Below are 15,981 nucleotides of genomic sequence, written 5' to 3'. Positions count from 1 at the left end.
GCCACTGTGACTCTCTGTCCCATTCCTGTGAAAAACCAGAGTGTGTTTTTCTACATAGAGGCCCGTGCCCAATCACAGAAGGCTGTGCTTTCTCTGCCTGGATTAGAGACAATGTAAGACTAACAATCTCAGAGAGAAGGAGAGGGGAAAACAAAGGTAGTGATAATAATAATAACAGCAACAACATAAAAAAATATTTTTGGAGAGGTAAGCTTTATCAATACCACTAATAAGGAATGAATAACTATAGCACAGATACTATATATTATACTCTATACTACATATATTTTTCTCTTGGAGGGAAAAAAAAGGAAAAGGAATTATAAGGCTTTGCTGAGTGCTCTGCGAAAACATGTCAAAGTCTTTACTAAATATTTCAGGTTCCCTCGATGAAATGAAAACTATGTGATACCGTCTCTGATAAGTAGCAGTAACTTACCTGAAAGGCAAAGAGCATTTGAGAAAGCAAATTTCTCTAGAATGGCGTCATCTAAATCTAGCTCTGAATTTAACCTGATTTCCCCTCTGTGAAGTTTTGACTGTCCCCTGAGAAAAGAAAAAAAAAAAAAAGTAGTTTCTAAATCGCAAAAAGTACCTTTTTTCTTTTGAAAAATAATCTTTATAATCTTTCTAGAGGTCATTTTGGCAATCTGTATCAAGAGTCTTACAAATGTTCTTATACCCTATGATCCAAGTAATTCCACTTCTAGGAATTTATCCTAAAGAAATAATCAAAGATGCAAGGAAAGATTTGTGTACAAAAAACTTTCTATGGGGACTTCCCTGGTGGAACAGTGGTTAAGAATCTGCCTGCCAATGCAGGGGACATGGATTTGAGCCCTGCTCCAGGAAGATCCCACATGCCGCGGAGCAACTAAGCCCGTGTGCCACAACTACTGAGCCTGCATGCCACAACTACTGAAGCCCATGCACCTAGATCCCGTGCTCTGCAACAAGAGAAGCCACCGCAATGAGAAGCCCGTGAACTGTAACAAAGAGTAGCCCCCGCTCACCGCACTAGAGAAAGCCTGCGCACAGCAACGAAGGCCCAACGCAGCCATAAGTAAGTAAATAAATAAATGAATAAATAAATAAATTTATTAAAGAAAAAAGACAAATGAATATATACATTAAAAAAAAACTTTCTATGGTCAAATGTTGAATAGTAAGAAATCAGGAAAGAAACTAAAAGTTCAACAGAAGAACGGTTCATTTATAGGAATTCACACAACAAAAATGAACAAGCATGTTTCGAAAGGATATTTAGTAGAAAAGGGAAAATGACTACAATAATTTGCTAAGTGAAAAAATGCTGAATATAAAACTATGTAACTATACACAGTATAATCTGAAATCACATGGACATGGTGAGTATGGGGAGGGAGATGAGGCAGCTGTGACAAACCAAGATGTGTATGTAGAGAACTCTGGAGCGACTGGGGAGGAGGGGGAAGGGCGGGAATCTGGGAGTGTAAGTTATCACAAGCAAATAGGAAAAGTAGAGGCTAAACCTTCACGAGAGACGTGAGACCAGAAGACATGCACAAAGGTTGGTGGACGAGAAGACGATACAGGAAAGCTCATCGCTGGCTATTATCACTTAGCTCTTATCCCAATTAGTCTTTCTATAGCTGGTGTCTCTTCCAAATTTCCCTAAAGCTCTGCTTGTGTCGCTTCCTTTCTCAATACAAAGACTTTTTTTCCTTCTCACATTCCACTAGACCAGTACCTTCCTGAGAGAAAAGACCTTTTAATCCTGTTCATTCTGCCTTCTCTCTCCGCCCTAACATCCCTCCTCATTTTTGCACCCTTGCTGTGACGTGGAAATTGGCCAGTACGTTGCCTACCCATACATCTGACCTGAGAGTGGTACAGCAGTGGTACCCCCATTTCCACAAGTGGTTCTCTTAGAGCACCCTGTCATTATACTTTATACTTTTTACACTCAAAGTCAATGGGAAAAAAGCAAAAAGGATTTACTTCAGAGAAGACTTTACTAGAATAATCAAACAGGTTCATTCTAACGAAGGCACACCGTATTACTGATTTTGGCCGCTTAGGAAACTTACTGTTTTGGGGTTATACTATCTACTTGTTTTAATTTATGGGTAGCCTGAGAAGCTATAAAAATAATATCTATCCACTAATATTTATTAATTGTTTCAGCTTTGTATTTGTACCAATAACTTTTTTCTTAAAATTAGTCTCCAAATTAATAATTTATCTTGCTGTACCTAGTTATTCCAAGCACCCTTTTCATAAACTTGATAAAAAGTTGCTTACTCTGTTTTTGAGTAGTTAAGCTCTTCATTCTCCCAGTGCACCAATGCAATTTCATAGGGGTGAATTTCATGTTTTTCAAGAACTTGCATCACATGCTTCATCTAGAAGAAAAGCAAGATCAACCTGAAATTATAACCGACTCCCTCAGTACAGAATAATGTTATAGAGTTAAGGCTTATAACATTTTTTAAATTACATTTGATACCATTTCTTCTGTTCTTTAGGTTTTAAGGAGAAAGCAAATTCATGGTGATACTAAACTAATTGGAACGATATATTCACTTGCTTTTACATTTGGAAAACACAGACAAGCTTAAGGAGGAAAACAAAACCTCCCATTATCCCACGACCCAAAGAAAACCCCTAATAACATTATGGTTTGTATTCTTTAAATCTTCAAAACAAAAAGTTTAAGTAACACACTTGTAAAAATTTAAACACAGAGGTATAGAAAGTGATTCTCTCTCTGTTCTCCTGAATTTTTTTTTCACACACACACACTGTATTTTATTTTTACAAGAGATAAACTGACACCAAGCATTGTAACTGGATGACCACAACAAAAGCAACAATGATTGCAATTACCAAACACGAAACACACTCACACTGTGTCATAATATTGACATTGTCCAGGAATCCTCCACTGCAACAGCTCCTTTACTTTGCAGTGAAAATTGATTTGTGTATTTTTTGCCTCTGAGTCCTTGTGGGATTTTTTTTTTTAATTCAAACAGAAAGTCACAAAAATTATAATCATCCTCATCAGTTCACTCAGTCCCATGTAATTAATTTTCTTTTTCATCTTGATCTTTTGTTAACACTTTTATGAATTCATCAGTTTTCCATTAGAGTTCTGAAAATGCTTATTCATTCAGTTCAGCAGTATAGTCAGTCTCCTGAATTTCTAATCCTCTAATGTAACCACCATTAAACTTGGTGCATACCCTTCCAGACTTTTCCCTATGTGTATACGTATGTACATTTAGTTTGCTTTCTATATAAATGGGATGATACTGTACATATGAACATTTTCAATGCGATTCTCCTTCATGGAGGAAACATAATTGATTTAACCGTCTTAAATGTCCATCCATGGGTTTTTTTTCCTATTCTCTACTATCACGATGTCACATGTGCCAGCCTTATGCGTGTATCTTCAAGGACTCGTGGGAATATTTCTTTAGGATTTGTTGGAACAAAAGACATGCACACTTATAATTTTGATAAATGTTGCTAAAATGCTCTCCAAAACAGTTTTTCCAGCTTTAGAATCCAAAGATTTAAGAGAGCATTCTTTTTTTTTGAATATTACTTATTTTTTTATATAGCAGGTTCTTATTAGTTATCTATTTTATACATACCAGTGTATATATGTCAATCCCAATCTCCCAGTTCATCCCACTGCCCCCCCCTTCCCCCCCTTGGTGTCCATATGTTTGTTCTCTACATCTGTGCCTATGAGAGCGTTCTTTTATTTATTTTTTTAATGAGAGCATTCTTAAAAAACACTGGGTATTGTTAGCCTTTTACATCTTTGCAAATTCAAATAGCCAATTTGTACATTTTTCTTACATTTATTGCTCATTTATATTTCCTTTTCTCCAGGAAACCGCTCCCCAGTCTCCCTCCCCCTGCCCCCTATGTGTGTATCTCCTTTCAGTAAAACTGGGTTTGTATGAGGCATATTTTTTTTACCAGCTCTGGTATTATATTGGTTATATTCTGTAACCTGCTCTTTTAATTGAACTGTAGCATATACACAGGCAATTCCTCGGGAATTGGTTTCTTCCCACGTGACTTTTAAGAGCTGTAGTATGTACATCCTAAATACATACTATGGGTGTATTTAACAAACTTGCTATTATTATGTGTTTTGGTTATTCCTCATTTTTGCTATTGTAAATAATGTGTTGATGAACATTTCTATACATCATTCATCATATATAACTGTGATTATTTCCTTTGGATAACTTTCAGATGTAAAATTGCTGAGTTAAATATAAAGCTTGGATGTGTGTTACCCAACTGCCTCTGAAAAGGTGGTATTAAACAAATCATGATTGGGATATTGAAGAAATTATTTCCAGTGAGCTAAAAAGTTCTAGAAAACTTGATCTAAAATGAGACTCAGTGCAGCCAGCTTCCAGTGAACTGTGTGTACATGACTCATTTTGTAGGTTATCACACAAGAAGTAGACTTCCTTCTGTCTGCAGTGTAGCTAGGATTGTTCTGATTTGCCACAAATTATTGTGTGCTCAGAGAATGGAAAATGTAGGAAACTTCTAAGTCAAAAAGAAAATCAACATCACATAATGCAGAGCAAATAAACTGAGGATTATCTGTTAATTTACCTTCCAATGGCTCAGATTATTAAGTGCCAATTAACAATTTATTCTCAGAAAACTAAATTTTAATACTTTCACGCTTTATTTATACTTACAGTTTTGTCTTTCACATTCCAGAAGACAGCAGCTCCTTCCCTGATTTAAAAGAATAAACTAAGTTAAAGGTGGAATACATTCTTTAGGGCCACACATAAAGCCATGCTTAGGTAGCTTCTAGAATGCATCTAGAAGGCCAATTTTAAAAAATATGATTTATTATTGATTTGACATGATGGTCCCTGGATGGATATGATAAACAAAAGCTATTTTTTGAATTTCAGATAAAAAACCTGACCCCTCAAAAATTCATGGATTTCTCCTGTGGTTTGCAGAATAAATAACTATTATTGTAAAACCATGTAACTTCAGGTATCTAGACTCTTTCATACCCGATGCAATTCTTTTTTGTTTTTTTAAATTAATTAATTTCTTTTTGGCTGCGCTGGGTCTTCGTTGCTGCATGCGGGCTTTCTCTAGTTGCAGTGAGCGGGGGCTACTCATCGTTGCGGTGTGCGGGCTTCTCATTGCGGTGGCTTCTCTTGTTGTGGAGCATGGGCTCTAGAGCGCAGGCTCAGTAGTTGTGGCACACAGGCTTAGCTGCTCTGCAGCATGTGGGATCTTCCCGGACCAGGGCTTGAACCCGTGTCCCCTGCATTGGCACGCGGACTCCCAACCACTGCGCACCACAGAAGTACCCTGATTCAATTCTGGTGTACAGATATCAGAATAAGGAAATTTTTGAGACCTGTCTCATTAGCTCTCATTAGGCAGATTCTGCTATCAGAAAAGAATAAAGGGTCATGCTTTTAATATCTGTGGAATAAAGAGACTGAGATAAATTAAAGCTTCAGATGGTAAAGGCACCTATGAAATAATGCCAGCCATCCCTACAGTGCTCAGAGTAGACCTGCAACAATGCCACAGGAGGCCCTCACAATCCAAGTCTGCCTTTGACAAAATTTAAGTCTAAAAATTGTTAGGGAACTTGTTTTGATTTCTGAAGTCTGATGTGTTGAGCTGTTTTAGGTAGTAAATTAAAAAAAAGGAAAAAAAAAAGAAAAAGGAGTTACAGCTCTGGGTCACTGCACCAGAGGAAGGAAGGGTAGAAATGAAAGAAAGGTAGGGGCTTCCCTGGTGGCGCAGTGGTTAAGAATCTGCCTGCCAATGCAAGGGACACGGGTTTGAGTTCTAGTCTGGGAAGATCCCACATGCCGCAGAGCAACTAAGCCCGTGTGCCACAACTTTTGAGCCTGCACTCTAGAGCCCACGTGCCACAACTACTGAAGCCCGCGTGCCTAGAGCCCGTGCTCCGCAACAAGAGAAGCCACCGCAGTGAGAAGCCCACGCACCGCAACCAAGAGTAGCCCCTGCCCGCCGCAACTAGAGAAAGTCCGTGCGCAGCAACAAAGACCCAACGCAGCCAGCCAGCCAGCCATCCATCCATCCATCCATCCATCCATCCATCCATCAATAAATGGTAAAAATATGATGTTCCCATTAGCATTTTTCAAACCATCTTGAGCAATGTGCTTAGTATGTGTGTGGGTCTGTGCTTAGCATCTGGGATGCAAAGATGAGTATGGTCTAGATCCTCTGCTCAAGGAAGTCCCAATCCAGGGAACACTGATCTACGGACCACCAATTACAATAGTGCGATCCACGCTGTAACAGAGTTACACAGAGTCTAGGTGGATGTACACTGGAGGGACACAGTTCCTAAAGGACTAGCAGAGCCAAATGAGAAAACGAGGAAATACCCCAGGCTCCAGGAAAAGGTGCGAGGGGGGCAGGCAACGTCTCAGAATAAAGAGCCAGTAGTTTGAATGGCTGCGGATGAGGGGAAGGGGAGGGCACTCAGGTCAGAGGCAGGGAACAGCCAACCCCTGAAGGAACTTCGTGCTGTGATAAGGCGCTTGGTCACATTCCGTAGAATTTTAAGGACAGTATAGTGATCAGAATTACCCACTGAAAAATTGCTCTGCCTACAAACAGACAGAAAGACTGCTGGTGGGGTGAGAAGACAGGCAGGGAGACCAAGCAGTGAGTGTGGCAAAAGGCCAGGGTGGAGTCTCAGGATATGGATTTGGGAGGTGTTTAAGGCCACAGCCAGAGCGCTGATTCAGAGAAGCACCTCAAGGCAGATGAGAGATCCCAGGAACTCTGCAGTATGGCGCTCAAGCCACATGTGACTACCGGGCACCTGAAACAGGCCTGGTCCAAACTGAGAGCTGCTGTAAGTGGAAAATATACGCTGGGTTTCAGAGACTTAGTATGAAAAGGAGAATGTAAATCTCACTAATTGTTGACTGATTACATGCTGAAATGGTAATAGTTTAGATATGTTGGGTTAAATAAAATATACCAGTAAAATTAATTTCAGGCAATATATGATGTTATTATTAGTGTTGGTCAAAATTAAATTCATCTTTTTTTAAATTAAAAATGCGGCTATAAGAAAATATCTTATTACATTCGCGGCTTGCATGTGTGCCTTGCGTTGTATTTCTACTGGGTGATGCTGACCTGGAGGACCTCAGAAATCCAAATTCCTGACTCAAGTCAAAAGGGGTGTTTCTCTACCGGCACTAAATGCTGAACTCTTGATTATGTCCAAGGAAAGTAAGGCACCCACAGGAACAAAGACAGAGCTTCCAGTTATCATCAGCTGTAAGAACTAAGACCACAGAAACGTCATCAAAGTCTAGATTCTCATGGATGGTCCATGTATTTCTGTTCTGCCGCTTATTAGTCCTTTGACTGTGGGTAATTCACTTAATCCCTCTGACCCTTGGGAATAAAAGATCTTCCTCAAACGTTGTGAGGATGAGATTATTTTAAATGGTTTCTATTATCATTACCACTTCCACTCAGCTACTCTGGAGTATCTGGTATCAAAACAACCTTAAAAAAAAAAAACCTTTAAATAAAAGGAATAAATGTATATGGATCAGGGTCCCAGTCTGAAGTCTCCAGAGAGGTAAGGTGATCTAAAACTTTAGCTTCAGAGGGAGAAGATGGAAAAGGAAGAAAGACAGCAGGGCAGGTAGCATGAACCTGATGAGGGGCACTGAAGATGAATGGGAAATAAGATGCTTACATATTCTTAGTAAATGAAAACCCACATTTACCAATAAAGGCAAGTACACACCAAGTTACCCGAATGGGCCTGTTAATGACCTCAGCCTGAGTTTCCTTCAGTCTCTTGCTCTCAGGAAGGCCGGAAGCTGGGGGGAGTCCACTCGGTTCCCTAAATCCCTGCGTTCTGCAGGGCACCATTATTTCCACCAGTGGTTCCTGACCTTAGCTTTGTCCAATGCGCTCTCTTTTTTTTTTTTTTTTTTTGCGGTACACGGGCCTCTCACTGTTGTGGCCTCTCCCATTGCAGAGCACAGGCTCTGAACGCGCAGGCCCAGCGGCCATGGCTCATGGGCCCCGCTGCTCCGCGGCATGTGGGATCTTCCCGGACCGGGGCACGAACCCGCATCCCCTGCATCAGCAAGCGGACTCTCAACCACCGCGCCACCAGGGAAGCCCCCCAATGCTCTCTTTTTATAATGTGTTAAGTGCACCCTTTACTGTCATGAATTATGAGCAGTGCGAAAAACTTGCATATATGATACAAAGATGACATAATGCTTAAAGTTAATTTAGAACAAAATGAATAAAAAATCCCTAATCTTTTCCCTAGGGGGGAAAATTCTTTATTTCATAAGAGGATTTACCAGCAGATGCCTAAAAGTGACAAACTCCTATTCAAATAAGAGCCAAAGGATAAATTTAAATCACAAATAAATTCTGAAACATCTTCTGTTAAGAGAGAAGGTACACCTGCATCTTTAAGGACCACAATACCTGGCCACAGCCCATCTTCCAATGGAGTTGCTTTCTTGTCTTACCTGAAGAAGAATATTGTTCCAGGATCACCTTCTTTTGCAGCATTTTCCATACCTATCACCAAAATATTTGCTGCATCTGTGATAAATGAGCAAAAAGCTATGTCACAAGGTGACACAAGATTTAAGTCACCTATAAACTTTTAACGAAGTATTTGTGATCATTGCTTCATATACCATGAAGTGCTCTACAACACACTGTCCATTTTTCTACTAAGGTTTCTAAAAGTATTTAATATATGAAAATGAAAAGACCATAAGAAATTACTTGAACAAAATATTCAACAACCTGTGACACTATTATTAGTGCTATTTAAAACTCATTCATGCCCATTTTGATTCAGTAATCGCTAGTCCAGTTGATAATTATTAAAGTCTTAGTATCAGTACAACTAAGGTTCAAGAATTTGGGGGGGTGGGGGAGGGATGGACTGGGAGTTTGGGGTTAGCAGATGCAAACTATTATATAGAGAACAGATAAACAACAAGGTCCTACTGTATAGCACAGGGACCTATACCCAATATCCTGTGATAAACCATATGGAAAAGAATATAAAAAAGAATGTATCTATATAAAGGAATGTATATGTATAACTGAATCACTTTGTTGTATAGCAGAAATTAACACACTGTAAATCAACTATAGTTCAATTAAAAAAAAGAAAAAAGAATTAAACTTCTTTCTGTAAAAGTAATTTAAAATAAAATTTGAAGAGCCATTAATATATTCTCTTCCTTTAAATATCATTTTATTAATAATATAATTTTAATATTCTCAAACTACTCTTTCCACTGAATTTTAAATTATATTGTATAAAGTGTGGAAAATAGAAAACATACAGAAACAAAGATACAGTCCATTTCAAAACATATCTGATTTCAAAGTTAATCATGAGAACTACCATGACAGTCACCTGTAACTATTTAAATATTTTAACATTTTAAATATTAAATACATACATATACAAATATTCACCAGTAAGTAGTTACTTTGTATATTAGTTTAGTAGTATTTATTATAAGTATATAAATATTCTATAATGTAAACTATAAATAACATGTTAGTCTATCAATAAATATACTAATATTAATATGTAACATGTTACATAATTTCTTTTTTGAAACTAGATACATTTTAATAGAAAACAAAACACAAAATAACCCTTTTCAGAAAACAGAAATATTTAATCCTTTTCCCACAAATTAGAAGTTGCTTTATCCTCAGAGCATAGTTTTCTATGCGTGTGTTTGTATCTAAGATTTGTTTCACAGACTGTTCATTAAACTGCTACTGCAAAGCAGGAGGTGGGAGGGACGATCTCAGGAGAAAAAGACACTGGAAAAGCCGCACCTCGGAATCATCTGGAAATTCAACATTTTCTAATTTTGATGTTTCACTTCCAATTATTTTCATTTCTTTATCACAATCTGTCCTTTTAGGGGAGAGAATTGTTGAATAGAAGTGCAGCCACAAAAAGAATCTTTCTTTCCCACCAACATAATTTCTTAACATAAAATCAGGATCCTCAAAGCTTCAGAGCTCCTAATAGAGGCTGGGGAATGGGGGATTCAGAAAAAGACCAACTCCTAAACTCCTTTTCTTTGGTGAAATCACACTTCCTTGAGTTCTACATCTATAGAGGGCAAGGCTCACCCATATAGCCAAGAACACCACAAATGAAGTGGGAAAGATCCAGGCCAGTGAGAACAGTACGAGAAGCCCCCAAGTGTGTGGGGCACCCTGCCGACAGCCTCTGGAATCAGCCAAGAACACCGCAGGGCAATTTTCCTTCTTAGAGGCCCTGGACATAGCTCTGTTTTTCTAAGTCAATTATTTTGTTTTTTGCCACCAAATAGTACAAACAGTTGGTTCAGATCATCAAGGCTGAGAAAACACAATGACATTTCGATTGTTTCTTACAGGGTCGGTGACTCTTTTAAGAATTTTCTCTGGAGCAGAGAGGTTTTCAACCTACTATTTTTTGCTACTTTGAGGTAAATTCATGAATCTTCCATCAAAGTGTTCCAAGTCATTTTCTTTAACATAAAGCAGGTGATTTCTCAAGAAGCCTTCCTCACACTATCCTAAAATCTTCTCAGTTTAATTCTCTTTTAAAATATTCATTGAGCTTATCTTTTAACTAATTCTGTTAGTTTTAAAGTGTTGGACTGTACTGGTAAATTTTTCTTTAAAGGCTCTCCCCAACAGTTCTATCAATTTTACGGTTCTTCTTTAAAACTAAAATAACTTTTTAACGTGACAGAAATGAAGTGTCATGGCCTTTGATCATCCCAAGTAAGAGTGATCCTATAATTACAGCTGAATAAACCATATTGATTTTAATCTTCGAACTAAGTTCTCTGTGAATATGTTTTAAATTTCCTATCTTTGTATGTTGTTTGTATAAAGAGATTCAACGCCACTTTCATGATATAATCCTTCAAATAGAAAATGAGGGGCTTCCCTGGTAGCTCAGTGTTTAAGAACCCACATGCCAATGCAGGGTACACGGGTTTGAGCCCTGGTCCGGGAAGATCCCACATGCCGTGAGCAACTAAGTCCGTGAATCACAGCTACTGAGCCTGTGCTCTAGAGCCTGTGAGCCACAACTACTGAGCCCATGTGCCACAACTACTGAAGCCTGCGTGCCTAGAGCCCATGCTCCGCAACAAGAGAAGCCACCACAATGAGAAGCCCGTGCGCCACAAAGAAGAGTAGCCCCCGCTTGCCGCAACTAGAGAAAGCCCGCACGCAGCAACGATGACCCAACACAGCCAAAAATAAAAATAAATTTATAAAAAAAAGAGAACATGAAACCTAAACAAATGCATATTTAAGACAGTTATCATAGGAAAATTATTTTCTAATACATTTTAACATACTTGGCCCCAGGTTCAAGAAGATGTACCTCTAGGCAAGCTTGTTACTTCAACATATCCATGGGAGGTCAGATCTTGAGAGAGAGTTCCAAGATGGTATTCATCTGCGGTTGCAAACGCAGTACAGCGCATCAGGTCCTGTGCCAGAGAGAGGAGAATGAGATGGGTTACCAAGAGGTGCCTGTGATGGTTGTCTCTTTACAGGGAGGGTGGCGTGCTGCAAAGCTGGCACTCGAGAGTTTTCTCCAAACATTTCAACGGTTCAGACAAAGGATGTGAGAACGATGCAGAGAAAGAAGTTACAAGGAGGCGGATTTCAGCTCAATCTATGCAAGAACTTTCTCTTAATAGTCAAAGAGATGGAATGGGCTGTCAGAACAGGGAGCCACACCTGCTGGTTGTGCTTCAAGCACAGACTGATCAAAAAATAGAGAGGATTTAGGCACCATACAAGGCGCCTGGATGAGATGCTAGTTAAAGTCTGTCCAACCTTGAGTTTCCATGGTTCTTTTTCACAGCAGCATTATTATTTGAGGTCATTTGATAATTTGCCACTAGCCTTGTACAGGCAGAGATTACTCTGAATCTACTAAGGAATTACAGAAATTTTTACTCTAGTTAATTGTACTCTGGTTAAAAGTTCTGTGAATCTGAGAATGTGTCCAGGTTTGGTGAGTGCTTTGGATTTCTGCACTAGGAGTCTTACCCGTGCGTACATGCATACATTTATACTGTGTGTAGCTATACAGTATACATACGGTAAGCATATGGTACAGCACACAGTGTTTTTGTCAAACTGTAGGTCACAAGCCGTTAGTGAGTCCTGATATCAATTTAGTCGGCCCAAACCAGCTTAAAAAAAAAATAAACTAGGGGCTTCCCTGGTGGCGCAGTGGTTGAGAGTCCGCCTGCCGATGCAGGGGACACGGGTTCGTGCCCCGGTCCGGGAAGATCCCACATGCCGCGGAGCGGCTGGGCCCGTGAGCCATGGCCGCTGAGCCTGCGCGTCCGGAGCCTGTGCTCCGCAACGGGAGAGGCCACAGCAGTCAGAGGCCTGCGTACCGCAAAAAAAAAAAAAAAAATAAAAATAATAAACTAAACAGAATAAAACAGAAAATATTAGAGTACATAATTCATAGTAAGGGTAAATTTTATTTTATGACATTTTCTGTCACATATATGTCTATATAGGTATACCGGGTCACTGCATATACACTGTAATGTAAAATAAATTTCTCACTATGGAATACGGTCAATGAAGTTCAAAAGCTATCGGCAGAGGTGTTAAGAGTTCAGGCACAGAATTAGATTCATTAAAAAAAAATCAGAATAACAATAATGCCTACTTGATAGGGTTGTTGTGACGTTTAAACAAGCTGATGAATGTCAACTGCTCAACCATGATTAGCACAAATGTTCAACATTTTTTAGATAATAGTTATTATTACGGCACATGCAGATATGTTTAAACCATCAGAATTTATGGGAGGCTAAAAAGTTTATCAAGTAATTTACATCTGAATTTTCATTTGTCCGTAATTTTATATTTTAGTGTCTATTAATCAGAACGTTAGTGATTCTACTGTCTTTGATACACATGGTGCTTTGGCCCGTATGTATCAAAAGAGGTATAAGAGTCACTAAATCAAAATTTATTCCTAGGATTTACTCATCTTGGCTCCTAAATTCTTTCCCTTTCTGCTACATTCCTAGTATGAAATTCAAGAAAAGGAGTACATAAATTTCTTCCTTCCTCCCACTTTTGTTACCTAACTCCTGGCTCTTTCTCAAGAGATGACCTAACTCTGCTTTGCTTTTTCTTCCATCTGTTACACAGTTCTAATGTGTGGTTTAAAAAGTAGCAGAGGAATAAACGGAGGACCTGACAAACCTAAAATCCGTAAAATATCCACTCATAAGCGAAACATTCAATTGTCTAATTGATTTTAATTCAATTAGAGGAAAAATTAAAAGTCAGACAAGCAAGCTGAAATTGTCACTGAATGTGAGCTAAACGGATGCAGGACCCTCCTGTTGCAGGTATCTGATATGCTGATTCCCGTATTCATTATGAAGGTAAGAACACGTTAATTTACAAAAACATACGGGTCCATACAGTCAAAGTAAAGCTGGTTACTGGAGTACAGGAATCAGTTATGTGCTTAAGGCTTAGAAGTGCCAGCACTAGTTGTTCTTCTAAGTTGTTCTTTTAAGGCTCCGTGGAGTTAAAAAGAGCTGGCAGGGTATGAGATTAAGCTGCCTGAAAGAAAGGAATCCTGGAAAGAAGCATCAGGTAAGGCCATGGCAGGCAGGCTCTACCCTACAAGAGCTGACAAACTTACTCAAGTTTGCTAAGCAAAGTCCCAGTGCATTAGGTTGCATGTCAGAGTGACTCTGGGGCTGCTAGAGCTGACATGCTTAGTCTAGGCTGGAGTGGGAAGAGAAGGCGGCACGAAGGAGAAGACAGGAGATAAGGAGAAGGTCGACAGCTAGTCCAGCGGAGGGTTTTCCCAGAACTGTACTAGAAACGGCATTGCCGACTGTTTCTAGAATCTTTGCCGTAAACTGGCAGCCCAGACAACTATCCAACTCAAGAGCTGACCCACATAGTGTTTTCAAGATTTTAACAAACTATCAACAATAAATGGCCATTTGGCACAAAATCCAGATTTCCACCATCTTTCGCTCCAGTGGAAGATCTAGCAGTAACTGACCAGGGTCAGCGGGGGGCGGGGCGGGGCGTGATTCTCCAGCCGATGCAGTCCCTCCCACTCCCTGGCTCGTGCCTGCTTCACCATCGTCTTTCTTACTGATCAGGCCCATCTGTGCTAAAAAAACTTACACTATTTTACCTTCTCAAAAATGGAACAAGTCGGGCTTCCCTGGTGGCGCAGCAGTTAAGAATCCATCTGCCAATGCAGGGGACACGGGTTCGAGCCCTCGTCCGGGAAGATCCCACATGCCGCGGAGCAACTAAGCCCGTGCGCCACAACTACTGAGCCTGCGCTCTAGAGCCCGCGAGCCACAACTACTGAGCCCACCTGCCACAGCTACTGAAGCCCGTGTGCCTAGAGCCCGTGCTCCGCAACAAGAGAAGCCACCGCAATGAGAAGCCCGCGCACCGCAACAAAGAGTAGCCCCTGCTTGCCACAACTAGAGAACGCCCGCGCACAGCAGCGAAGACCCAACACAGCCAAAAATAAATAAATAAAATAAATTAAAAAAAAAAAAGGAACAAGTCAAAGCATTCAACCACTACTTCCATGAGAAAATATATGCTGAGCTCCAAAGAGTCAGGTTATAAATTTTTAAACACAATTTGTTTTTAACTTAGTCATTCCAAGGATCTTTGCAGATTTTCTGAAGATGGTCACCTTTCCTTCTCTCACCATCTCCTGTTTAGTTTGGCTCAGAGTCCTAGCCAATGTCTCACAGCTTATTTGGTTTAGCCTACGTTACATAACTTACATGGCTCGCCACACTACTTTCTGTATCCTCCTTAAACATCTGGGATGTGAGTCTCTGTTTAAGTTATGAATCTTCTGTGAATAGATGATTCACAAGGTTTTCCAATTTGACTTGTTAGAAATATCTTTTTTGGGTTTTATTTCCTTTGTTTTTCAATTTCAAGATTGTATTTAAATCCACTTGGTAAAGGGAAAGAGTGTGTGTCATCTTTGCATTTTTTCCCCCTATTATTTAAAGATGTTACTCTGCAAGAAGCTTTCATCTTCAGACATGTCTTTTTCTGGATTTTTATAATGAACCATTATTTTTTGAGCATTAAATATAAATATATACCAAATTTCAGGTTCTAGCATGGGGATCAACAACTTGTTCTTAAATAAATGTGCCAAACCAACCTAAAATAGTTATTGGATTTAAGACTTAAATTTAGGCCTTTCTATTTTAAAATGTTAAAAGAAAACCACCCAAACCCAAACAAAACAAAACCAAAGCCAAGAAAACCACCATGTTTCAGTATGTTTCATTTTTCTGGCCACAGAAAACATATTCCAGCAGATGGGGCTAGAAATTTATATATGATTCTTGTTTTGGAGCAACACATACTCTGACAGAATACTTTTCCTGAAAAAGAAAGTTTATTTTTATTCGTGTTCTTTTACTAAAACAAGAAATTAGTGCATTACAATAATGTTGCTTCTATATTACTAAGGGGAAAAAATGCATGTTTTTCCTGTTATGTACAGATTATAGGCAAAAGTTAGAAAACACAGATACATTTTACATTACTAGTATAAAGCTTTAGCTTTTAACCTTTCTGACTACAACCCATGGTGAGAAACCCTTTCACATACACAGTACCTACACACACACAGACACCCACACCAATAACCGACACAAAAGCTTCACGGAACAATATTTACCTTTATCATGAGTAATGCATTGATACTTTCTATTCTGTTTCATCAAACACACCAAAAAAACCCCAAACCTATTAACAACCCACTGGTTAATTTTACTACACACTGTGGTGTGAGCCTGCAAACTACTGCTGGGCGTCCCAGCACCCTGCCTC

General features: G+C 39.3%; 1 protein-coding gene across 7 annotated transcripts in view; it reads right to left on the bottom strand.

The window, feature by feature from the left end:
* The window catches only part of RMND1 (required for meiotic nuclear division 1 homolog), a 38,244-nt gene that overhangs the window by 15,188 nt on the left and 7,075 nt on the right, over positions 1-15,981 (bottom strand). For 6 of the 7 annotated variants that reach the window (XR_010933612.1, XR_010933614.1, XR_010933611.1 and 3 more), the window contains 5 exons: positions 11,471-11,579; positions 8,565-8,640; positions 4,725-4,764; positions 2,284-2,384; positions 440-546 (listed from right to left, as the gene is read on the bottom strand). Coding sequence is in view for 4 of the 7 variants with exons in the window: in XM_067701752.1 (XP_067557853.1) it covers positions 440-546; positions 2,284-2,384; positions 4,725-4,764; positions 8,565-8,640; positions 11,471-11,579 (433 nt within the window). In the remaining 3 variants the exon portion in view is untranslated. Of the gene's footprint in view, positions 1-439; positions 547-2,283; positions 2,385-4,724; positions 4,765-8,564; positions 8,641-11,444; positions 11,580-15,981 lie in introns of those variants that run through there. The other variant, XM_067701755.1, reaches the window with a different exon arrangement.

The sequence above is a fragment of the Pseudorca crassidens genome, chromosome 13 (genome assembly GCF_039906515.1).
Source record: "Pseudorca crassidens isolate mPseCra1 chromosome 13, mPseCra1.hap1, whole genome shotgun sequence".
Lineage (NCBI taxonomy): Eukaryota > Metazoa > Chordata > Mammalia > Artiodactyla > Delphinidae > Pseudorca > Pseudorca crassidens.
The sequence above is the reverse complement of the archived record's forward strand: the minus strand, read 5'-3'. Positions and strand labels throughout refer to the sequence as shown.